Source organism: Scyliorhinus torazame, chromosome X (genome assembly GCF_047496885.1).
Source record: "Scyliorhinus torazame isolate Kashiwa2021f chromosome X, sScyTor2.1, whole genome shotgun sequence".
In the NCBI taxonomy this organism is placed as follows: domain Eukaryota; kingdom Metazoa; phylum Chordata; class Chondrichthyes; order Carcharhiniformes; family Scyliorhinidae; genus Scyliorhinus; species Scyliorhinus torazame.
Genome location: NC_092738.1, coordinates 16,864,932 through 16,891,208, shown reverse-complemented (window position 1 = coordinate 16,891,208; position 26,277 = coordinate 16,864,932). Strand labels below are relative to the sequence as shown.

General features: G+C 51.1%; 1 protein-coding gene across 1 annotated transcript in view; it reads left to right on the top strand.

The window, feature by feature from the left end:
• The first annotated feature begins 4,289 nt into the window (after positions 1 to 4,289).
• Positions 4,290 to 26,277, top strand: part of LOC140405439 (thiol S-methyltransferase TMT1A-like) — a 39,090-nt gene continuing 17,102 nt past the window's right edge. Inside the window, exon 1 of the mRNA XM_072493851.1 lies at positions 4,290 to 4,868. Within this exon, the coding sequence (XP_072349952.1) occupies positions 4,374 to 4,868 (495 nt within the window). The 5' untranslated portion in view covers positions 4,290 to 4,373. The remainder of the gene's footprint in view (positions 4,869 to 26,277) is intronic.

The window sequence follows — 26,277 nt, the reverse complement described above, 5'->3', positions numbered from 1 at the left end:
TTGAGCGCAAGTGTGTGTGTGAGGGGTGGTCTTACCTCAGCTCCAGGTGAGTCTGCCCCCTTCCCCCTGGCCCGCAATCAACATCCCCCGGGCAGAGGACGGGACCGTGCGCTGCAGTGTCACAGCCGCATGCAGGGATGGTCCGGGTGGATGGTGGTACTGTGGCCATGGGTCAGACATAGTCCAACGATGTGAAGCCAGGAGCTCACCGCAGGGCGGATTGCCATCATCCTCCATGGCCTGCGATAGACACGCGTCCACCCGCAACTGTGTGAGCCCGGCCAGTTGTGCCGCAGGTGGATCCGCAATGGGGGGGGGGGGGGTGCATGCGGGTGGGGTGGGTGGGGTTGGGGAGGGGGGTGAGGGTGCTGGGTGGGTGGATGGGTGGGGGGTGGGGGTGGTCGGCTGTTGCCATGGTGTGCGGTCTGTGGCCATACTACCCGATTCCCACGCCCATCTAGTCAGTGAAGCGGGCGGCTATCAGTCTGTCCCGTGCCCGCTGGGCCAGCCGGTAATGGTGGACAGCCACCCGCCTGTGTCTAGCCCGTCTGCCCTGACCATTGCCCCCATCACCCTCATCTGGGGAGGACTGCGCCTCTTCCTGCTGCTCCTCCACTCCGCCCTCCTCTGCCTGCGGCACATCGCCCCTCTGTTGGGCTATGTTGTGCAGGACGCAGCACACCACAATGATGCGGCCGACCCTATCTGACCGATACTGGAGGGCGCCCCCAGAGAGGTCCAGGCACCTTAAACGCATCTTCAGCAGCCGAAAGCACCTCTCTATCACTCCCCTTGTCGCTACATGGGCATCATTGTAGCGGTTCTCCACCTCATTGCGTGGCCTCCGTACAGGCGTCATCAGCCACGATCGCAATGGGTAGCCCCTGTCGCCCAGCAACCAGCCCCTCAGCCGGGGATGGCGTCCCTCGTACATGCCGGGGATGGATGACCGCGACAGCACGTATGAGTCGTGTACACTGCCTGGGTAACGGGCGCAGAATTGCAGGATCATCATGCGGTGGTCGCAGACCACCTGTATGTTCATCGAATAGGTCCCCTTCCTATTGGTGAACACGGCCCTGTTATCTGCAGGTGGCCGCACGGCGACATGCATCCCATCGATCGCGCCCTGGACCATGGGGAACCCGGCCACGGCAGAGAAGCCCACGGCCCGGGCATCTTGGCTAGCCCGGTCCACAGGGAAGCGGATGTAGCGGTGCGCCATGGCATATAGGGCATCTGTCACTGCCCGGATGCACCGATGTCTGCGATATGCCGGACAGGTCCCTACTTGGTGCCTGGAATGACCCCGTTGCATAAAGGTTCAGGGCAACCGTAACCTTGACGGACACGGGGAGAGGGTGTCCCCTGCCAGTGCCACGCGGTGACAGGTGTGCCAGCAGGTGGCAGATGTGTGCCACGGTTTCCCGCCTCATCCGGAGTCTCCTCCTGCATTCCCGGTCCGTGAGGTCCTGGTATGACCGCCGGGGCCGGTACACAGGCCCTCGGGTGCCTCCGTTGCCGTGGGGCCGCGACGTCCTCCTCCCCCTCCTCGTCCTGTCGGTCAGGTGTCCCTCCAGCCTGGGCGGCTGCCGCCTGCCCCTCTGCGGCAGCCTGCGCCGCCCCTCTGGCACGCTCCTCCTCCTCCTCCTCATCCAGGGCAACATAGACATTAGCGGCTGCCGCCACGGCGGCCAACATCGCTGGATGATCGGAAAACATGACGGCCTGGTTGGGGGGGGGGGGGGGAACGACGACATGTCATCATTGCCCATATACCCTCCTTCCCCCCAGCCAGGTGGCATGGACTGCATGGGTCCAACTGTTGGAGGTTGGCACCTGGCCAGGTGGACCAACTCACTTGCCCCCCCATCCCCCTCCCCGGCACGGACCCCCCACCATCCCACTCCCCGGCACGGGCCCCCCCCACCCCCTCCCCGGCACGGACCCCAACCTCCTTCCCGGCACGGACCCCCCCCCATCCCCCTCCCCGGCACGGACCCCCCCCCCCATCCCCCTCCCCGGCACGGACCCCCCCATCCTCCTCCCCGGCACGGACCCCAACCTCCTCCCCGGCACGGGCCCCCCCCCCCATCCCCCTCCCCGGCACGGACCCGAACCTCCACCCCGGCACGGACCCCACCCCCCCATCCCCCTCCCCGACACGGACCCCCCCCCATCCCCCTCCCTGGCACGGACCCCCCCCCCCATCCCCCTCCCCGGCACGGACCCCAACTTCCTCCCGGGCACCGACCCCCCCATCCTCCTCCCTGGCACGGACCCCAAGCTCCTCCCTGGCACGGACCCCCCACCCCCCTCCCCGGCACGGACCCCCCCATCCTCCTCCCCGGCACGGACCCCAACCTCCTCCCCGGCACAGACCCCCCCATCCCCCTCTCCGGCACGGACCCCCCATCCCCCTCCCCGGCACGGAATCCCCATCCACCTCCCCGGCACGGACCCCCCCATCCTCCTCCCCGGCACGGACCCCCCCCATGCCCCTCCCCGGCACGGACCCCATCCCCCTCCTCGGCACGGACCCCAACCACCTCCCCGGCACGGACCCCCCCCCATCCCCCTCCCCGGCACGGACCCCCCATCCCGCTCCCAGGCACGGACCCCCCATCCCGCTCCCAGGCACGGACCCCCCATCCCCCTCCCCGGCAGGGACCCCATCCCCCTCCCCGGCACAGACCCCCCCATCCACCTCCCCGGCACGGATCCCAACCTCCTCCCCGGCACGGAAACCCCCCCACCCATCCCCGGCACGGACCCCCCATCCCGCTCCCCGGCACAGACCCCCCACCCCCCTCCCCGGCACGGACCCCCCCCCCCATTCCCCTCCCCGGCACGGATCCCATCCCCCTCCCCGGCACGGACCCCCCCATCCTCCTCCCCGGCACGGACCCCCCATCCCCCTCCCCGGCACAGACCCCCCATCCCCCTCCCCAGCACGGACCCCAACCTCCTCCCCGGCATGGACCCCCCCACCCATATCCCTCCCCGGCATGGACCCCCCATCCCCCTCCCCGGCATGTACCCCCCATCCCCCTCCCCGGCACGGACCCCGCATCCCCCTCCCCGGCACGGACCCCCCTCCCGGCACTCCCCCGGAGCCCAGCCCACTCTAACCACCCCCCCCCCCCCCCCCCCCGCCGCACACACACACACACACACATCCCGAGACACACCTCTCCTCACGCATTCAGACTGCGGCCACGTCATTTCCTGCCCAGAGCCAACCCCCCAGGCCGTCACTCACCTCCACGCTGGTCGGCGTGAGCTTGGAGCACCGGGTCACGCCGATTAAAAGGAGGTTTGATTCACGTCGACGTGAACGGTCATCACGTCGACGGGACTTCGGCCCATCCGGAAGGGAGAATATCGGCAGGCCGAAAATCGGCTGCCTTGCGCAGACCCGTGACATTCTCCGACGTCTGCGGCGCCATTAACGCCCCGCCGACCTTTCTCCCTTCGGAGACTTCGGCGGGGGCGGGGGCGGGATTCACGGCGGCCAACGGCCATTCTCCGACCCACTGGGGGGTCGGAGAATGGCCGTTGGCCGCCGTGAATCCCGCCCCCGCCGAAGTCTCCGGTACCGGAGATTGGGCGGGGGCGGGAATCGGGCCGCGCCGGTTGGCGGGACCCCCGCGCTCAATTCTCCGGCCCGGATGGGCCGAAGTCCCGCCCAGAAATTGCCTGTCCCGCCCGCGTAAATCAAAGCTGGTATTTACCGGCGGGACAAGGCGGCGTGGGCGGGCTCTGGGGTCCTGGGGGGGGCGCGGGGCGATCTGACCCCGGGGGGTGCCCCCACGGTGGCCTGGCCCGCGATCGGGGCCCACCGATCCGCGGGCGGGCCTGTGCCGTGGGGGCACTCTTTCCCTTCCGCCTCCGCCACGGCCTCCACCATGGAGCATTCCGCACCTTTGGGCCGGCGCGATGCCCGTCTGATTGGCGCCGTTTTTGGTAGGAGTCGCCGGATATCGCGGCGTTGGGGGAGAATTTCGCCCCTGAAATGGAAGAGAAAATGACAAAGAGTCATCGGACTCGAAACGTTCGCTCTTTTCTCTTCCTCCAGATGCTGACAGACTTGCTGAGATTTTCCTGCATTTTCTCTTCCGGTTTGGAAAATAAACTCTTTAAAGAATAAATAAGTATGTTGCAGAATGAATGCTTTAAGAAGCCGGGGGAGATATTTTGGAGCTTTACTCCCAACCAATCAGACAAAGTGTGAGGAGCTGGGGTGGCGGGGCGGCTATTTCAGGCCAATCAGCAGCTCTTGTGAATTTCACTTTCAATATCAGTTGGTGTTGCAAAGGAGTTTCTTCCCCGCGGGATACACAAGTGGTGGAAAGCGCCCGTCACTGGAAAATATGCCGTTTGTACGGTTTGTGTTGTGCTGTGTGGTGGAGCTCCTGGTTCTTCCAGTGACCGTCCTGCAATTCCTGGGGGTCTGGGACCCCATGTATAAGAAGGTGTTCCCCTATCTGATGCGCAAAACGACCACCGCGATCAACGACAAGATGGGCAAGGTGAAGAAGGAGCTCTTTGACCAGCTGCCGGACTTCGCCAGCTCCACGGGCCTAACTGTCCTGGAAGTGGGCTGTGGCACCGGGGCTAACTTTGCCTTTTACCCCTGGGGTTGCAAAGTCATCTGCACCGACCCCAATCCCAACTTTCAGAGCATGCTGGAGAGCAGCGGGGCCGCCAACGAGCATGTCAAGGTGGAGAGGTTCCTGGTCGCCAGTGGCGAGGATCTGAGCCCAGTGGCGAGTGGATCGGTGGACGCTGTGGTCTGCACTTTGGTCCTTTGCACCGCCGAGAATGTGGACGCAGTGGTGAAGGAGGTGCTCAGAGTGCTCAGACCGGTAAGAGAGGCAGAATTAACTCCCCCCTCCCCTCTCCTTTGCATCCGAAACACTGAAATATCATTCACTCCTGGATAAATGCATCCTGAAACTACATTTCCAGAAAGTCCTGACATTTCCATTTTAAAAATAAGCATTTAAAGGGTGTGATCGCGTTTGGAAATTTTCCACCAACCAAGGGCCTATAATAATTAAACAATGGAGTGAAAAACAGCGATCAACACAACAGCCAGTCTCGAGTCTGGGCTGCTCTTGAGTGACCGGGCAGCACGGTAGCATTGTGGATATCACAATTGCTTCACAGCTCCAGGTTAGATTCCCACTTGGGTCACTGTCTGTGCGGAGTCTGCACATCCTCCCCGTGTCTGCGTGGGTTTCCTCCGGGTGCTCCAGTTTCCTCCCACAGTCCAAAGATGTGCAGGTTAGGTGGATTGGCCGCGCTAAACTACCCTCAGTTTCCAAAATTGCCCTTAGTGTTGGGTGGGGTTATGGGGATAGGGTGGAGGTGTTGACCTTGGGTAGGGTGCTCTTTCCAAGAGCCGGTGCAGACTCGATGGGCCGAATGGCCTCCTTCTGCACTGTAAATTCTATGATAATCTATGACCCGTGTTCTCACACATGTTAAGTGTGCAGTTGCCAAGAAACAATTTGCCCCACTATTACATAATAGCGCTTATTTACAAATGGAAGCCCACAGCAAAAATTAGCTACAGATTAGTTAGCTTCAAATCAATTTTGGACAACCTAGGCTAGACATTGGCTATGAATAGTGAATATGTATCCCTTTATTCTTTCATGGGAGGGAGGGAGGGGGGGTCGCAGGCTGGGCCAGCATTTCTTGCCCATTCCTAATTACTCCTGTATCACAGAGGTTTGAGTGACGAGGGTGGCACAATGATGGGGTGGTTAGCACTGCTGCCTTACAGCGCCAGGGACCTGGGTTCGATTCATTTTCCATTAGGGTGGCAGGGTGGTTAGCACTGCTGCCTCACAGCGCCAGGTTGAATTCTGTCTGTGTGTGGGCCGCACGGTGGCTCAGTGGGTTAGCCCTGCTGCCATGATCGTATTGAAAGACGAGAGTGGGCTCGAGAGGCTGAATTGTCTACCCCTTGTTAATGTTCTTATTTGGTGGGAGCAGAAGCGACCATTCATGGGGAGATGGTGGTGCAGTGGTATTGTCACTGGACTAGTAAACCAGAAACGCAGAGTAATGCTCTGGGGACCTGGGTTCAAATCCCGCCACTGCAGACGGTGAAACTTGAATTCAATAAAAATCTGGAATTAAAATTAAATCTGGAATTAAAATGAAACCATTGTCAATTGTCGTAAAAACCTATCTGGTTCACTTTCAGGAAGGAAATCTGCCATCCTTACCCGGTCTGGCCTACATGTGACTCCAGGCCCACAGCAATGTGGTTGATTCTTAACTGCCCCCTCAAGGGCAATTAGGGAAGGGCAATAAATTCTGGCGCAGCGAATGAATGAATTTTAAAAGAAAAAGGTGGCAATTATAATGATCCCAAGTGCGGGAGCAACTTCATTCCTGTCCATTACATGTTGCAATGGGATCGCTGGATAGGTTGAACAATAAGGAGGTGCTGTTAGAGAGCACAGACCAGTGATTCAGCTGCAGAGCAGAAACGGGCCAATACCCGTTTTGAAGCAATTGCAGAACTGTATCGTTCTTTGCAGAAGTAAATGCTCGCAGCTCGAATTCCAACCTCCTTTTCCTGGCAAAGCTACCAAATTTCAAGAGAGAGGCCTCTGACTCACCAGTCAATAAGTAACTGGAACACACTGGGTTTAAACTCTTGAAACCTTGCCCACATTGAAAAATAAATTGCTGCCATCAGACCGCTGCAGAATTTCAGAAATACATGTTACAAAAGAGGCCCTCTGTCCCATTGAGTCTGTGCCAGCATGTGAATAACACCTGATCTATCTCTCGAATCCCATTGGCCAGCTCTTGGCCCACCGCCTGGAATGTTGTGACGTGCTAAGTGCTCATCCAGCTACTTTTTAAAGGATGTGAGGCAACCCGCCTCTACCCCCCCCTCCCAGGCAGCGCATTCCAGACCCTCACCACCCTCTGGGGTAAAAGGGTTTCCCTCAAATCCTCCCTAAACCTCCTGTCTCCTCACCTTGAACTTGTGTCCCCTCGTAACTGACCCTTCAATGAAGGGGAACAACCCCTCTCTATCCACCCTGTCTATGTCCCTCACAGGTTATGAAGGATATTGATGATGACGGAGAGCCATTTATTCCAACCTGATTCACTCCGAATGGCCATGCAATCTGTCTTCAGCCCGATATTGAACTGTCTTCAATGATTCCTGAGACTTGACTTTCACTCTCCCATTCCAAAATCCTTTCCAGGTGTTGACCTCTCCCAACATCCGTCCTAACTTGCTCGTCTGAACCTGTGCCTCCTGCCTTTGACACCGTCATGTTCCTGATTTCCTTCTGTTCCCTTTGCAAGGTGCCACCTGTTATCAGGGTGGCCCAGTCTGTATAATCCCCATTGTTCAGAAACAGCGTGTGGTATTGCTCACAAGTGGATCACGTTACAGGGCGGTTAGTAAAACCTGATTGCTTCACACGGCAGATCTCCCACTTTGATTACAGGTGGAAAAACAACCTTACCTTGTCACTGTACCTCTTGCCTAAAGCCAAGTGCACACCACACTGCATGTTTAATGCCTCCTCCCCACCCCAAAAATAATACCCATTCCTCCGCTTGCTAAATAATGCGAAACAATCTTTAAAACCGCACTCGGGAAATGGTCTGTAAACACCCTTCGCACGGTAGCACAGTGGTTAGCACTGTTGCTTCACAGCGCCATGGTCCCAGGTTCGATTCCCCGCTGGGTCACTGTCTGTGCGGAGTCTGCACGTTCTCCCTGTGTCTGCGTGGGTTTCCTCCGGGTGCTCCGGTTTCCTCCCGCAGTCCAAAGATGTGCTTGTTAGGTAAATTGGACATTCTGAATTCTCCCTCCGTGTACCCAAACAGGCGCCGGAATGTGGCGACTAGGGGATTTTCACAGTAATTGAACCCGGGTCCCAGGCAGCAGTGCTAACCACTGAAATATTTTCACCCAGAGGGTTGTGAGGTTCTGGAACTCACTCACTGCCTGAAAAGGGGAGGCAGAAACTCGCAACTCATTTTAAAAGGTGTCTGGATGTGTGCCTCAAGTCATGTAAGCAGCAAAGGTTACGGATCAAATGCTGCAAAGTGGGATTCGGCTTGGGGGCGGGGGCTTGTTTTTGGGCCGGCAGAGATGATGGGCCGAGTGGCCTCTTTCTGTGCCATAAACATTCGAGATACCTGAAGTGATCTACTAATATTGAACACTGGCAGATCTGATAGCAGTTTTCTCGGTCATAACCAAATAAATGCTTTTTCTTCCAGGCCTCGCATTAATTAAGAATGTGTGTGTGTGTGTGTAGCTCCCTTATTAATTTGTGGCTTAATTGAAAAATAACCCAGTCGGCGAGCTTTATTCATTCGCAAAATCAACATTAGTTTATTAAGATACTAAAGTAAAAGTGACAATGTTATTAACTGAAATACCGATACAAGGTTTAGAAGCAGATAATGATAAAAGAATACTTATAAAGCTGAGATTCAGTTCAAAGGCATCGTTGCAGTTGAAGGGTTGGTTGTCAGGAGTTGAGGGTTGTGTTCAGCAGCTGCGATGGCTTCTGTAGTCGATTAGTTGGTGTTTGCCTTTTCAGGTGGACCCGGAAGCGAGAGTGGGTGAGCGTCCCGTTTCTTCACTGGTTCTGTCCGGCTCCACATTTGAAAACTGCTTAGATTCCTTTTTTACAGCAGAATAGTGCAACTTCCCCTGTGACTCCCGGTAATAGGGAGAAAGCCAGTTCTAACATGCTATTCACAGTTATCTCAGCTGAGAGCTGGGCTGGAATCGACACCTGCAAGTCTTCTCGGTTCTCTGTCCAAGCCTGACCTCTCACAGTTCAAAAATGCTAGCGATCCCAAACTGTGGAATTATTCTTCTGTATTAGATGTTGGGTGAGCCCAGGTCTGGGGGCATAGACCCATTTATTGTCTTTAATGGCTCAGCCATTAACTTAAATGGCCCTCATTCTTTCGGGTTTGGTGAGATGGGAAAACACTGGTGTGCTACGGTGGCACAGTGGTTAGCACTTTTGTCTCACAGCGCCAGGGACCCGGGTTCAATTCCAGCCTTGGGTAACTGTCTGTGGAGTTTGCATATTCTCCCCGTGTCTGCGTGGGTTTCCTCCGGGTGCTCCCGTGTCCTCCTACAGTCCAAAGATGTGCGGGTTAGGTGGATTGGCCATGTTTAATTGCCCCTTAGTGTCCAAAGATGTGCAGGTTAGGTGGGGTTACAGGGATAGGGCAGGGGAGTGGGCTTAGATAGGGGGCTCTTTCAGATGATTGGTGCAGACTCAATGGGCCAAATGGCCGCCCTCTGCACCGTAGGGATTCTATGATTCTGTGACCTATTCACACATCCAGGGAAGCCAGGATCAATGGGTTTCTGCTTATCCCTGTGGAAAAGCACACTGAATTTCAAATGTCTTCACATGCTTAAATCTGTCGACTTGCAATCCACCTGGTGTCTTCTAGAAGCTGGACACATTGCTGTTGTAAAAGGTCAGGTGACTTATGGCAGCCATCTTTCAGACTGTGTGTCCACTTAACTCTTTCTTACAAAATCTATAATATCCCAACCACGCGTTTGTGACAGTCAGACTTAAATTGTGTTACATTTCAAAGACGGGACAAAAGCAAAAGACACGTCTGGTTAAAAAGTTTCAGATTGAAAATAAAAATACCCACGTACTCAATGAATGCATCCTTTGAGTCATCAAGAAAACGTGGACTGAAAATACTCAAATTTTAGTTGCTTTTTTTCCAGGAACTTGAAACGGACTTTTAGTTTTAGGCTGATTCATCCTTCCAGCTCTTGCCTGCCAACAAGGTAACTTCAGGGTGAGCAACACCCCCCGGAAGAACAGCAAATCAAATGTGCGAGACTCCTCGGACACATTTTAAGTGCCTTACTGTAGAATGAGGTATAGGGAAACCAGGGGAGCCATTTGGAATGGATAAAATCCCCATAGCAGTAAGAAATTACACAGCTACCACCAGATCTGGACTGTAACTTTGAACGATCAGCAGATAAGGCTAGAGGTTGCAAAAAGACAGAATAAAAGACACTGAATCTCATCCCTACAACCCAAAGATATGCAGGGTATGTGGATTGGCCACGCTAAATTGCCCCTTAATTGGAAAAATATTTGTTTAAAAAGGAAGGGTAGGTGAAAAAGGAAAAGGCGGTGGGGTAATACTGTCAATCAAGGATGAGATCGGTACATTATTGAGAGAGCGTCTTCGGACGGAAGATTAACATGTCAAACCGGTTTGGGTGGAGCTAGGAAACAGCCAGGGGGCAGCAAGCCTTGGTGAGTGTTGTTTATAGGCCATCAATTAGAAGTGGTAGGTGGTCTTGTGGCGCAGTGGGTAGCGCCCCTGCCTCTGGACCAGAAGCTCCGGGTTTGATTCCCACCCCAGGACTTGACGGTCTGTTAGCTTTTATTAAAGGGGTTTTGAGCACAGGAGTATGGACATCGTGCTGTGGTTGTACAGAACCTTGGTGAGACTGCACCTGGAGTAGTGAGTGCAGTTTTAGTCTCCTTATCTAAGGAAGGATATACTTGCCAGAGAGGGAGTGCAGCTCAGAATAAAGAGCAGGCCAATTAGGCCGTGGGTGGCACAGTGATTAGCACTGCTGCCTTACAGTGCCAGGGTCCCAGGTTCGATTCCCCGCTGGGTCACTGTCTGTGCGGAGTCTGCACATTCTCCCCGTGTCTGCATGGGTTTCCTCCGGGTGCTCCGGTTTCCTCCCACAGTCCAAAGATGTGCAGGTTAGGTGGATTGGCCATGCTAAATTGTCCCTTAGTGTCCAAAGATGTGTAGGTTAGGTGGAGTGGCCATGATAAATTGCCCCTTAGTGTCCAAAGATGTGCAGGTTCGGTGGATTGGCCGTGCTAAATTGTCCCTTAGTGTACAAAGATGTGCAGGTTCGGTGGATTGGCCGTGTTAAATTGCCCCTTAGTGTCCAAAGATGTGCAGGTTAGGTGGATTGGTAATGCTAAATTGTCCCTTAGTGTCCAAAGATGTGCAGGTTCGGTGGATTGGCCGTGCTAAATTGTCCCTTAGTGTACAAAGATGTGCAGGTTAGGTGGATTGGCCGTGTTAAATTGCCCCTTAGTGTCCAAAGATGTGCAGGTTAGGTGGATTGGCCATGATAAATTGCCCCTTAGTGTCCAAAGATGTGCAGGTTCGGTGGATTGGCCATGCTAAATTATAGAATCATAGAAGTTTACAGCATGGAAACAGGCCCTTCGGCCCAACCAGTCCATGCCGCCCAGTGGTTACCATTAAGCTAGTCCCAGTTGCCCGCACTTGGCCCATAACCCTCTATACCCATCTTACCCATGTAACTATCTAAATGTTTTTTAAAAGACACAATTGTACCCGCCTCTACTACTACCTCTGGCAGCCCATTCCAGACACTCACTACCCTCTGAGTGAAGAAATTGCCAGTGTCTTGTACAACTTCAACAAGACATCCCAACTCCTGTATTCAATGTTCTGACCAATGAAACCAAGCATGCCGAATGCCTTCTTCACCACCCTGTCCACCTGCGACTCCACCTTCAAGGAGCTATGAACCTGACAATGAAATTGTCCCTTACTGTCCAAAGATGTGCAGGTTAGATGGATTGGCCATGCTAAATTGTCCCTTAGTGTACAAAGATATACAGGTTAGGTGGATTGGCCATGCTAAATTGCCCCTTAGTGTCCAACGATGTGCAGGTTAGGTGGATTGGCCATGCTAAATTGTCCCTTAGTGTCCAAAGATGTACAGGTTAGGTGGATTGGCCATGCTAAATTGCCCCTTAGTGTCCAACGATGTGCAGGTTAGGTGGATTGGCCATGCTAAATTGTCCCTTAGTGTCCAAAGATGTGTAGGTTAGGTGGAGTGGCCATGATAAATTGCCCCTTCGTATCCAAAGATGTGCAGGTTAGATGGATTGGCCGTGTTAAATTGTCCCTTAGTGTCCAAAGATGAGCAGGTTAGGTGGATTGGACATGTTAAATTGTCCCTTCTTGTCCAAAGATGTGCAGGTTAGGTGGATTGGCCATGATAAATTGCCCCTTAGTGTCCAAAGATGTGCAGGTTCGGTGGATTGGCCATGCTAAATTGTCCCTTACTGTCCAAAGATGTGCAGGTTAGATGGATTGGCCATGCTAAATTGTCCCTTAGTGTCCAAGGATATACAGGTTAGGTGGATTGGCCATGCTAAATTGCCCCTTAGTGTCCAAAGATGTGCAGGTTAGATGGATTGGCCATGCTAAATTGTCCCTTAGTGTACAAAGATATACAGGTTAGGTGGATTGGCCATGCTAAATTGCCCCTTTAGTGTCCAAAGATGTGCAGGTTAGATGGATTGGCCATGCTAAATTGTCCCTTAGTGTCCAAAGATGTACAGGTTAGGTGGATTGGCCATGCTAAATTGCCCCTTAGTGTCCAACGATGTGCAGGTTAGGTGGATTGGCCATGCTAAATTGTCCCTTAGTGTCCAAAGATGTGCAGGTTCGGTGGATTGGCCATGCTAAATTGTCCCTTACTGTCCAAAGATGTGCAGGTTAGATGGATTGGCCATGCTAAATTGTCCCTTAGTGTACAAAGATATACAGGTTAGGTGGATTGGCCATGCTAAATTGCCCCTTTAGTGTCCAAAGATGTGCAGGTTAGATGGATTGGCCATGCTAAATTGTCCCTTAGTGTACAAAGATGTACAGGTTAGGTGGATTGGCCATGTTAAATTGTTCCTTAGTGTCCAAAGATGTGCAGGTTAGATGGATTGGCCATGTTAAATTGTCCCTTCTTGTCCAAAGATGTGCAGGTTAGGTGGATTGGCCATGATAAATTGCCCCTTAGTGTCCAAAGATGTGCAGGTTCGGTGGATTGGCCATGCTAAATTGTGCCTTACTGTCCAAAGATGTGCAGGTTAGATGGATTGGCCATGCTAAATTGTCCCTTAGTGTCCAAGGATATACAGGTTAGGTGGATTGGCCATGCTAAATTGCCCCTTAGTGTCCAAAGATGTGCAGGTTAGATGGATTGGCCATGCTAAATTGTCCCTTAGTGTACAAAGATATACAGGTTAGGTGGATTGGCCATGCTAAATTGTCCCTTAGTGTCCAAAGATGTGCAGGTTAGATGGATTGGCCGTGTTAAATTGTCCCTTAGTGTCCAAAGATGTGCAGGTTCGGTGGATTGGCCATGTTAAATTGTCCCTTAGTGTCCAAAGATGTGCAGGTTAGGTGGATTGGCAATGCTAAATTGTCCCTTAGTGTCCAAAGATGTGCAGGTTCGGTGGATTGGCCATGCTAAATTATAGAATCATAGAAGTTTACAGCATGGAAACAGGCCCTTCGGCCCAACCAGTCCATGCCGCCCAGTGGTTACCATTAAGCTAGTCCCAGTTGCCCGCACTTGGCCCATAACCCTCTATACCCATCTTACCCATGTAACTATCTAAATGTTTTTTAAAAGACACAATTGTACCCGCCTCTACTACTACCTCTGGCAGCCCATTCCAGACACTCACTACCCTCTGAGTGAAGAAATTGCCAGTGTCTTGTACAACTTCAACAAGACGTCCCAACTCCTGTATTCAATGTTCTGACCAATGAAACCAAGCATGCCGAATGCCTTCTTCACCACCCTGTCCACCTGCGACTCCACCTTCAAGGAGCTATGAACCTGACAATGAAATTGTCCCTTACTGTCCAAAGATGTGCAGGTTAGATGGATTGGCCATGCTAAATTGTCCCTTAGTGTACAAAGATATACAGGTTAGGTGGATTGGCCATGCTAAATTGTCCCTTAGTGTCCAAAGATGTGCAGGTTAGATGGATTGGCCGTGTTAAATTGTCCCTTAGTGTCCAAAGATGAGCAGGTTAGGTGGATTGGACATGTTAAATTGTCCCTTCTTGTCCAAAGATGTGCAGGTTAGGTGGATTGGCCATGATAAATTGCCCCTTAGTGTCCAAAGATGTGCAGGTTCGGTGGATTGGCCATGCTAAATTGTCCCTTACTGTCCAAAGATGTGCAGGTTAGATGGATTGGCCATGCTAAATTGTCCCTTAGTGTACAAAGATATACAGGTTAGGTGGATTGGCCATGCTAAATTGCCCCTTTAGTGTTCAAAGATGTGTAGGTTAGGTGGAGTGGCCATGATAAATTGCCCCTTCGTATCCAAAGATGTGCAGGTTAGATGGATTGGCCGTGTTAAATTGTCCCTTAGTGTCCAAAGATGTGCAGGTTCGGTGGATTGGCCGTGCTAAATTGTCCCTTAGTGTCCAAAGGTGTGCAGGTTAGGTGGATTGGCCATGCTAAATTGCCCCTTAGTGTCCAAAGATGTGCAGGTTAGATGGATTGGCCATGCTAAATTGTCCCTTAGTGTACAAAGATATACAGGTTAGGTGGATTGGCCATGCTAAATTGCCCCTTTAGTGTCCAAAGATGTGCAGGTTAGATGGATTGGCCATGCTAAATTGTCCCTTAGTGTCCAAGGATATACAGGTTAGGTGGATTGGCCATGCTAAATTGCCCCTTAGTGTCCAAAGATGTGCAGGTTAGATGGATTGGCCATGCTAAATTGTCCCTTAGTGTACAAAGATATACAGGTTAGGTGGATTGGCCATGCTAAATTGCCCCTTTAGTGTTCAAAGATGTGTAGGTTAGGTGGAGTGGCCATGATAAATTGCCCCTTCGTATCCAAAGATGTGCAGGTTAGATGGATTGGCCGTGCTAAATTGTCCCTTAGTGTCCAAAGGTGTGCAGGTTAGGTGGATTGGCCATGCTAAATTGCCCCTTAGTGTCCAAAGATGTGCAGGTTAGATGGATTGGCCATGCTAAATTGTCCCTTTAGTGTCCAAAGATGTGCAGGTTAGATGGATTGGCCATGCTAAATTGTCCCTTAGTGTCCAAAGATGTACAGGTTAGGTGGATTGGCCATGCTAAATTGCCCCTTAGTGTCCAACGATGTGCAGGTTAGGTGGATTGGCCATGCTAAATTGTCCCTTAGTGTCCAAAGATGTGCAGGTTCGGTGGATTGGCCATGCTAAATTGTCCCTTACTGTCCAAAGATGTGCAGGTTAGATGGATTGGCCATGCTAAATTGTCCCTTAGTGTACAAAGATATACAGGTTAGGTGGATTGGCCATGCTAAATTGCCCCTTTAGTGTCCAAAGATGTGCAGGTTAGATGGATTGGCCATGCTAAATTGTCCCTGAGTGTCCAAAGATGTGTAGTTTAGGTGGAGTGGCCATGATAAATTGCCCCTTCGTATCCAAAGATGTGCAGGTTAGATGGATTGGCCGTGTTAAATTGTCCCTTAGTGTCCAAAGATGTGCAGGTTCGGTGGATTGGCCGTGCTAAATTGTCCCTTAGTGTCCAAAGATGAGCAGGTTAGGTGGATTGGCCACGCTAAATTGCCCTTAGTGTCCAAAGATGTGCAGGTTGGGTGGATTGGCCATGTTAAATTGTCCCTTAGTGTCCAAAGATGTGCAGGTTCAGTGGATTGGCCGTGCTAAATTGTCCCTGAGTGTCCAAAGATGAGCAGGTTAGGTGGATTGGACATGTTAAATTGTCCCTTCTTGTCCAAAGATGTGTAGGTTAGGTGGATTGGCCGTGTTAAATTGCCCCTTAGTGTCCAAAGATGTGCAGGTTAGGTGGATTGGCCATGATAAATTGCCCCTTAGTGTCCAAAGATGTGCAGGTTCGGTGGATTGGCCATGCTAAATTGTCCCTTACTGTCCAAAGATGTGCAGGTTAGATGGATTGGCCATGCTAAATTGTCCCTTAGTGTCCAAGGATATACAGGTTAGGTGGATTGGCCATGCTAAATTGCCCCTTAGTGTCCAAAGATGTGCAGGTTAGATGGATTGGCCATGCTAAATTGTCCCTTAGTGTACAAAGATATACAGGTTAGGTGGATTGGCCATGCTAAATTGTCCCTTAGTGTCCAAAGATGTGCAGGTTAGGTGGATTGGCCATGTTAAATTGTCCCTTAGTGTCCAAAGATGTGCAGGTTAGGTGAATTGGCCATGTTAAATTGTCCCTTAGTGTCCAAAGATGTGCAGGTTAGGTGGATTGGCCATGTTAAATTGTCCCTTCGTGTCCAAAGATGTGCAGGTTAGAGTCATATAATCAAACAGCACAGAAAAGGCTATTCGGCCCATTAAGTCAGCACTGGTCAAAAACAACCACCTAACTAATCTAATCCCATTTCCCAGCACTTGACCCATAGCCTTGTCTACCCTGGGATCACCAGTGCCCATCTAAATAAGTGTTATGAGGGTCTCTGCCTCCAGCCCCCTTTCAGGCAGCGAGTTCCAGACTCCCACCCCCCTCTGGGTGAAAAGGTTTTTCCTCATCCCCTCGAAACCTCCTGCTCCTTACCTTAAATCTCTGCCCCATGGTCATTGACCTCTCCACTAAGGGGAAAAGTTTCTTCCTGTCTACTCTATCTATGCCCCTCATGATTTTATGCCTCTCAGTCATGTGGGTTGGCCATGCTAAATTGCCCCTTATAGTGTCCAAAAGTTAGGTGGGGGGTTACGGGGATAAGCCAGGGGCATGGGTCTCGGTAGGGTGCTCTTTCGAGGGGCTTGGTACAGACTTGATGGGCCAAATGGCTTCCTTCTGCTCTGTAGGGATCTATGACTGAGATGAGGAGGAACCCCTTGACTCAGTGGGTGGTGAACCTTTGGAATTCGCTACCCCAGAGGGCTGTGGAGGCTCAGTCAGTGAGCAAGCTCAAGACTTATCATTAAAGAGATCGAGGGATACGGGGGTAGTGTGGGAAAATGGCATTGAGATAGAATATCAGCCATGAACGAGCTAAATGGTGGACCCGGCTGGCGGGGCTCCTACTTCTCTGTACCTTGTGTACCTGTGAACAGACTGTACCTAGCACAATTTTCACCTGCAGCTAATCTCTGATCTCACTTTCCTTTGGAGCAATTATACATTGTGGTTTTGCAGGCAAAAGAATAAAACATTGTGTTATGTGGCCGTGAAGTACCCATTGCACCGCCCAAGGGCAAAAGAGAAACTTCAAGTCTTCATACAAACTGCTGTGCTTTCGTGCATCTCATCCATTGGACATCGGTACAACAACCACTTTACATTCTTGTAGCAGAGCAAAACCTCCCAAGGTGCTTTGCAGGAGCGTTTCTCAGACATAAGTTGACAACCGTCCACAAGAGGCATTGGGAGGGATGGTCAAAAGCTTCATCAAAGAAGTACCATATTCATGGTGTTTTGAGACCACATTTTTTAGGCAACAAGTCGGGGGTTGATTTATACACAAGAAATTTTTGTGAGGGGTTGAAGCCATGCCTGTTCTTGGGAACCGCCAACAATGACACTGCCTCAGTGGTTGCTGGCCATTGTTCTGAACTCTGCAGTGCACTGCTGACCCAACCTCGCTATTCCTAATGAGAAGAGAGCACTTGTGGAAAGAGACTTGCCTGCGTGTCCCCGCCAACCCCACTCCCAACAACTGCGCAAGATGGACAAAAGTCTTTGGGCCGAATGTCAGTTGTTGACTTTTACCGAGGGTGGGATTTTGTGTCCATTCCCACCGGCGGGATAAAGAACAAAGAAAAGTACAGCACAGGAACAGGCCCTTCGGCCCTCCAGCCTGCGCCGACCATGCTGCCCGACTAAACTACAATCTTCTACACTTCCTGGGTCAGTATCCCTCTATGCACGAGTGATAATTTACCAAAATTCACTAGACTCTGGGGTGGTCCCGGCGGATTGGAAATTAGCAAACGTGACACCGCTGTTTAAAAAAGGAGGTAGGCAGAAAGCGGGGAATTATAGGCCAGTGAGCTTAACTTCGGTAGTAGGGAAGATGCTGGAATCTATCATCAAGGAAGAAATAGCGAGGCATCAGGATGGAAATTGTCCCATTGGGCAGCATGGGTTCATAAAGGGCAGGTCGTGCCGAACTAATTTAGTGGAATTTTTTGAGGACATTACCAGTGCGGTAGATAACGGGGAGCCAATGGATGTGGTATATCTGGATTTCCAGAAAGCCTTTGACAAGGTGCCACACAAAAGGTTGCTGCATAAGATAAAGATGCATGGCATTAAGGGGAAAGTAGTAGCATGGATAGAGGATTGGTTAATTAATAGAAAGCAAAGAGTGGGGATTAATGGGTGTTTCTCTCGTTGGCAATCAGAGCTAGTCGTGTCCCTCAGGGATCATTGTTCACAATTTACATGGATGATTTGGAGTTGGGGACCAAGGGCAATGTGTCCAAGTTTGCAGACGACATTAAGATGAGTGGTAAAGCAAAAAGTGCAGAGGATACTGGAAGTCTGCAGAGGGATTTGGATAGGCTAAGTGAATGGGCTAGGGTCTGGCAGATGGAATATAATGTTGACGAATGTGAGGTTATCCATTTTGGCAGGAATAACAGCAAAAGGGATTATTATTTAAATGGTAAAATATGAAAACATGCTGCTGTGCAGAGAGACCTGGGTGTGCTAGTGCACGAGTCGCAAAAAGTTGGTTTACAGGTGCAACAGGTGATTAAGAAGGCAAATGGAATTTTGTCCTTCATTGCTAGAGGGATGGAGTTTAAAACTAGGGAGGTTAGCTGCAATTGTATAAGGTGTTAGTGAGGCCACACCTGGAGTTGTGTGTTCAGTTTTGGTCTCCTTACTTGAGAAAGGACATACTGGCACTGGAGGGTGTGCAGAGGAGATTCACTTGGTTAATCCCAGAGCTGAAGGGGTTGGATTACGAGGAGAGGTTGAGTAGACTGGGACTGTACTCGTTGGAATTTAGAAGGATGAGGGGGGATCTTATAGAAACATATTAAATTATGAAGGGAATAGATAGGATAGATGCGGGCAGGTTGTTTCTACTGGCAGGTGAAAGCAGAACTGGGGGGCATAGCCTCAAAATAAGGGGAAGTAGATTTAGGACTGAGTTTAGGAGGAACTTCTTCACCCAAAGGGTTGTGAATCTATGGAATTCCTTGGCCAGTGAAGCAGTAGAGGCTCCTTCATTAAATGTTTTTAAGATAAAGATAGATAGTTTTTTGAAGAATAAAGGGATTAAGGGTTATGGTGTTCGGGCCGGAAAGTGGAGCTGAGTCCACAAAAGATCAGCCATGATCTCATTGAATGGTGGAGCAGGCTCGAGGGGCCAAATGGCCTACTCCTGTTCCTAGTTCTTATGTATATTCCCATCCTATTCATGTATTTGTCAAGATGCCCCTTAAATGTCCCTATCGTCCCTGCTTCCACCACCTCCTCCGGCAGCGAGTTCCAGGCACCCACTACCCTCTGTGTATAAAATAAAAACTTGCCTCGTACATCTACTCGAAACCTTGTCCCTCGCACCTTAAACCTATGCCCCCTAGTAATTGACCCCTCTACCCTGGGGAAAAGCCTCTGACTATCCACTCTGTCTATGCCCCATATAATTTTGTAGACCTCTATCAGGTCTCCCCTCAACCTCCGTCGTTCCAGTGAGAACAAACCGAGTTTATTCAACCGCTCCTCATAGCTAATGCCCTCCATACCAGGCAACATTCTGGTAAATCTCTTCTGCACCCTCTCTAAAGCCTCCACATCCTTCTGGTAGTGTGGCGACCAGAATTGAACACTATACTCCAAGTGTACTCTTCCTGTCCTGCTGACGGCAATCCCCTCCCACCCCCACCCGTGGGTTCCCTGCTGGCGGAGGGTGCGGGCAGCAGGAAACTCCATTGACAGCGACGGGCCTGGAAGATCCCACCACTCAGGCCTATGGTGGACTGCCTCTGTAAAACATACTGCAAGGAGGGGTCAGCAAACCCTGCCCATTAGATTGACTGTTGCTTGAGGTACATTTAAAAGGTGGAGAGAAGTCCCAAGCATAAGGCCTGGGCACCTGAAGACTGTCTGGAGGGGATGGCTTAGCACACTGGGCTAAGTCGCTGGCTTTTAAAGCAGACCAAGGCAGGCCAGCAGCACGGTTCAATTCCCGTACCAGCCTCCCCGAACAGGCGGCGGAATGTGGCGACTAGGGGCTTTTCACAGTAACTTCATTGAAGCCTACTTGTGACAATAAGCGATTTCCATTTCCATTTCATCAATGGCGGAACAATAAATTGGATATCTGTCTAAATACTGTCACCTTGCCCCTGTTTTGCTTTTTGAAAAATATTTTATTGAGGCATTTATATATTTACGCATCAAACACAACCATAAAACAAAACAAGCCGACAGGGCTGCAAATAATCGAACCAACCACCCCACCCCAGGCTTTCGGGCCCCCCCTCCCCGAGTCCCTCCATGGCAATATTTGTGTCCGGGCTACCAGGGAGGATCTTTGTCGAGCTTCCTGACCATGTTAGTGGGCAGCACGGTAGCATTGTGGTTAGCACACTTGCTTCACAGCTCCAGGGTCCCAGGTTCGATTCCCGGCTTGGGTCACTGTCTGTGCGGAGTCTGCACATCCTCCCCGTGTGTGCGTGGGTTTCCTCCGGGTGCTCCGGTTTCCTCCCACAGTCCAAAGATGTGCAGGTTAGGTGGATTGGCCATGATAAATTGCCCTTAGTGTCCAAAATTGCCCTTAGTGTTGGGTGGGGTTACTGGGTTATGGGGATAGGGTGGAGGTGTTGACCTTGGCTAGGGTGCTCTTTCCAAGAGCTGGTGCAGACTCGATGGGCTGAATGGCCTCCTTCTGCACTGTAAATTCTATGTCTATGTTTGCATTTGCCAAGATTGGCCCTTCAGAGATTTCTGGAATCTTCTAATCCTTCTAATCCTGCCTCACCAATGGAAAATTCAAAACAATCCCACGGGGAAAATTATTGTTCAGAATAGAGGAGGTAACTGTAATTACTATTTCTCATGAGCTTCGAAGCTGAGGTAAAACACTCCAGCTTTCTGCCTACCCTTTTTTAAAAAAACAATTTATTATTCTCGCAGTTTTTTTTTCACAACAGATTACGTTGGATAAAAGTCACAGGTGTATATTGATAATTTAAGCAATGAAAGGACTTCCGTTTCTTTTGTTGTATCGTAAGCTCAAAATAATTGGTGAAAAACAATGATATAGTTGTGTGGTATTTAATTTCTTAAATGTACAGCATTGAGACAGACCTGCATTGCAGGAATCAAAGTACTTGTCTTTATCAAATTGATTCTTTTTTTTAATTTTAGAGTACCCAATTATTTGTTTTCCCAATTAAGGGGCAATTTAGCGTGGCCAATCCACCTACTCTGCTCATCTTTGGGGGTTGTGGGGGTGAGATCCACGCAGACACGGGGAGAATGTGCAAACTCCACACGGACAGTGACCCAGAGCCGGGATCGAACCCGGGTCCTCAGCGCCATGACGCTGCCGTGCTAACCACTGTGCCAGCCTCTTTTTTTGAGTTGACCAGTACCCCCCCCCCCCCCCCCCCCCCCCCCCCCCCCCCACCAAGGTCAGAGCAAGAGTGCCTGCCGGGGTCCCCAGTAAAGCGAGTCAATGAGAATTGGGGGTGGGGGGAATTCTTCACTGATTGCCATCATACCTGGCACAAAGGAAGGTTGTTGTGGTTGTTGGGAGGTCAGTCATCTCAGCTCCAGGACATCACTGCAGGGGTTCCTCAGGGTCGTGTCCTAGGCCCAACCATCTTCAGCTGCTTCATCAATGACCTTCCCTTCCATCATAAGGTCAGAAGTGGGGATGTTCGCTGAAGATGTTCAGCACCATTTGTAACTTGTACAGTCTGTTCCCGCACAAAACAAAATGGGCAACATTCAGACTTGGAATGAAATATTCATACCCCACACCCACACTCCAGGAAATGACTAACTCCAAGGGAGAATCTGACCACCATCTCTGGATAGTCAACTGCTTTACGATCGCTTAATATCCCACCATAGACACCTTTTGGAGGGGTCACCAGAAACTTCATTGAACCAGCCATATAAATACAGTCACAACAACAGCAGGTCAAAAGTTTGCTCTTCTGTGGCAAGTGAAATGCTTCCCAACTCCCCAAAGCTTTTCCACCATCTCCAAGGCACAATGTCAGGGCGAATCCTCTCCACTTGCCTGGGTGCAGCTCCATCAAGCTCCACACCATCCAGTCCTGCTTAATTGGCATTCCATCCACCACTTTTTAAATGATTACACCCTCCATAACTGGTGCACAGTGGCAGCCGTGTGCACCATCCACAGGATTCACTGCAGTAACTCAACAAGGCTCCTTTGACAGCACCTTCCAAACCCACAACCTCTACCACCTTATAAGGACAAGGGCAGCAGACAGATTGGGATGTTGTCCCCTGCAATTTCCCCTCCGAAATCACTCACCATCCTGACTTGGCAACCCATTGGTTCTTCGCTGTCGCTGGGTTGAAATTCTATAAAAGAACTGTAGGTGTCCCTCCACCACACGGAGTTCAGTGGTTGAAGCCTCACCAGCCTATAGAAGGCAATAAATGTGGTGGATTTTGCCAGTGACCCTTGACATCGCATCAATGCCTCATAAATTAAGCAATGTACATCAAGATATCAAGCTAGATTGTTGGTCTGTGTTGAATTTACTGATTTTAACCAAATTACTCCTCCCAGAATTACTCCTCCCAACCATAATCCAGGATATTCCCATTGGAAAGCACTCCATGTGGATATCTGGCAAAGACTGGATCACGTTTGGCTGAGACGTCCCTACCTGTCGTGTTAATCACGCTGGGGTAACACGGACTGCAACTGGATGCAGTTGTACTGGAAAGTAGACTCCAAACTTTGATGTTAGTTCAATATGTTTTATTGAACCTGTTAAGCAGTGCACATAGTTCGCTGTGGGTTTGACACTCTACTAATCTAAGTGTGCTTACTATAACTAACTAGACCAGACTAGCTCTGAGCCACGTGTAGAAGGTGCTAACTGATATATACACCCTGACTGTCACGACAGTTGTCACCAGTGGAAAGAGGCAGAGTGCTGATGCCTCGTGTGTTTATAGTGGGAGACCACCCTCTAGTGTTCTGCCTGGTGATTGGTTGTATTCTGTCCTGTGTGTTGATTGGCTGTACTGAGTGTCTGTCACTGCCTGTCTGTATCTCATTATGTGCATGAGTGCATATTATGACACGACCTTGAAGCTTTACAGAGGAGGTTTACTCGGATGATCCTGGGTATGGAGGGTCTGCCATATGAGGAAAGATTAAACCGGTTGGGTCTGTACCCCTTGGAGTTCAGAAGAATGAGAGGTGATATGAATAAAACATAGTGCCTGCGTGGGTTTCCTCCGGGTGCTCCGGTTTCCTCCCACAAGTCCCGAAAGACGTGATGTTAGGTGAATTGGACATTCTGAATTCTCCCTCTGTGACCCGAACAGGTGCCATAATGTGGCGACTAGGGGCTTTTCACAGTAACTTCATTGCAGTGTGAATGTAAGCCTACCTGTGACCCTAAAGATTATTAAAAGATTCTTAGAGGGTAAATGTTGGGAGGATGTTTCCACTCCTGGGAGAGTGTAGGACCAGAGGGCACAGCCTCAATCTCGGAATAAGAGGGAGCTCATTTAAGACGGATTTGAGGAAGAATTTCTTCTCTTGAAGAGTGGAGAATCTTCGGAATTCTTTACCTCAGGAAGCTGTGGAAGCCGAGTCCTTGAACATCTTCAAGGCCGAGATCGATCGGTTTCAATCAGTCGGGGAATTAAAGGATATGGAGAGAAGGCGGGAAAGTGGATTTAGTGAATGTTAGATCAACTATGGGGCAGGATTCCCCCGTCCCCCAGCCGTGTGTTTCTCGGCCGCGCGCTGTTCATTGGCATTGGGATTCTGTCTTCCCGCCACTTGTCAATGAGATTTCCCATATTTTTTATGGTCTTCCAATTCCTCCATTTTGTTGACTTGGGCGTCCCCACCAGAACTGCGTGCAGTTCACGTTCCCATTGGGGGTGTTGTTTGTTCTCGGACATGTAAATGGGCCAGCCCTCTGCCAGTGAGAATTGGGAGCAATTCCCAAACCCGTTGGCGGTGAATCCGCTGGGGCCGGAATTCGAGCTGAAGAGCCTGACAAAATAAAGCTGCTTATAAACGCTCCACTCACTGCACACTCTCATTCAGGATGGCTCATGGAAGGCCTGTCCCCTGAGGTTGGTCTAGGTGGACCCACAGCTCCGTGCCGGTGAGGAGAGGAGGGACACCCTATTCCCCAGGGTGGGCCGCTGACTTAAGCCCGCCCTCCTGAACAGTGCTGTAGGTGCTGCCAGCCTTACCAGGGGGAGACAGCTCATGATCCTGAGGGGCAGTGTGCTAGGGAGGGTTCCAAAGGCCATGGTGCAGGTGCCCTTTGTTTGGGGTGAGCTCTGCTAATCCCTTGCTTCCTCTGCAGTGGGACAGCACTTCTTGGGTGGCACAGTGGTTAGCACTGCTGCCTCACAGTTCCAGGGACTCTGGTTCAATTCTGGCCTCTGGTTCAATTCTGGCCTCTGGTCACTGTGTGTGTGGAGTTTGCACATTCTCCCTGTGTCTGCGTGGGTTTCCTCCGGGTGCTCCGGTTTCCTCCCACAGTCCAAAGATGTGCAGGTTAGGTGGATTGGCCGTGATAAATTGCCCTTAGTGTCCAATAGGTTAGGCGGGGGTACTGGGTTAAAGGGATAGGGTGGAGGCGTGGAGCTCTTTCCGATGGGCTGAATGGCCTCCTTCTGCACTGTAAATTCTATTCTGAGGAGAGCCAACACCTGGTGGGCCTCTGATTGAGCTTGGCCACGCCCATCCCCTTGATGATACAGCTGAGGAATGAGGGAGTCCAGAGGGACGGCCTGGGTGGGCTCCCACATCACCAGAGGCTCTCTGAGCATTCACAGGACACAGTGAGCAGTCAGCAGTGTGAGCGGCCAGGAACCTGTCAGTAGCACCAAAGGGGTGGGTTTAAATCCACAGACTGCAGCAATGGGGTCTGAGCCAGGCCACCCCGATTCAGAGGGGGACACCCTGAGTCCACGGACTTGGCACTAAGTCACTACCCGCTACTGCCCCCAGCCCACCCCACCCCCAGCAAGGCTGACAATTTTTGAGTTTATTTTTACCCCCTCGCTTCCCCTCCACAGCCAAGGCATCCAGGCCCCGCTTGTAAATCCTGGCTGAGAGGGGTGTAGCATCGTGGAGGGGTGGACCATACTTGTGTCCAACACGCTAATGACATTGAAATCCATGCAAATGACGGTTTTGCATGGACCTACCGGCGTGGGGCGCAAACCTCACTAATGCCACCAGCGGGTCACCGGAGCATGGCATTGGAATCGGCACCGGGCGCAAACTGCGATTTTGCATTACCTGCTATTCCCCCCCCACTGATCGCAATTCTAGCTGTCGGGGGTGGGAGACGGAGAATTCAGCCCAAAATGTTCTTATTTTTTCCACACATGTAAGATGCAAGGCTTCTCGAAGCCTTGCACTGGGCAGCTAATTACATAGCCATACTTTAGTAATACCTTCCGGAGCAGAGAAAAAATTGACAATGAAGGAGCGAGATCGTTTTTCCTCAGTTTACCTCCCCCTTAATTGCAAGATGAGAATGGAAAGGATACGATTCCATCCAACAAACACATTCTGCATAAAATGCTTGTGTATAGATCCTACAATGATAACTGGCATGTCGCGACATGCCACAGAGTACAATCACGCGGACTTTTCCACCTGCTCCCAACCAGTCCAGCCCCAAGAGTGGCGATGGATCAGGGTTACACTCCTGCATCCTGCAGCGAACACAATTAGCAGAGGCCTGGTATCAGGGCGGAAGGCTGCCACTTGACCAAATTGTAGAGAAAAGGATTGGGTTCACAACCGTGGGTCTTCTAAGAAATGTTAAAGTGGTTCACATAACATCATCGAATCCCTGCAGTACCTGCAGTACCATCGGGTCTGCACTGACCCTCTGAAAGAGCACCCTACCTAGGATCACTCCCCTGTCCAATCCCCGTAAACCCAGCTATCCTGCACATGTCTGGACTGTGGGAGCATAATACGTCCAAGGAGGCAGAAGACCCTTCATCACAATCCCTTTATTAACAAAACCAACAGCAGTACGACCATATGCATTCAGCTTGCTGTCTACACTGGGAGTGCAGAGGATTTGTCACTCCCTGTTCTATTTTGCAGTTATATTTAACTCAGTGGGCTAGACAGCTGGTTTGTGACGCAGAACAAGGCCAGCAGCGTGGGTTCAATCCCCGTAGCAGCTGAGAATTCTGAATTCTCCCTCTGTGACCCGAACAGGCGCCGGAATGTGGCGACTAGGGGCTTTTCACAGTAACTTCAT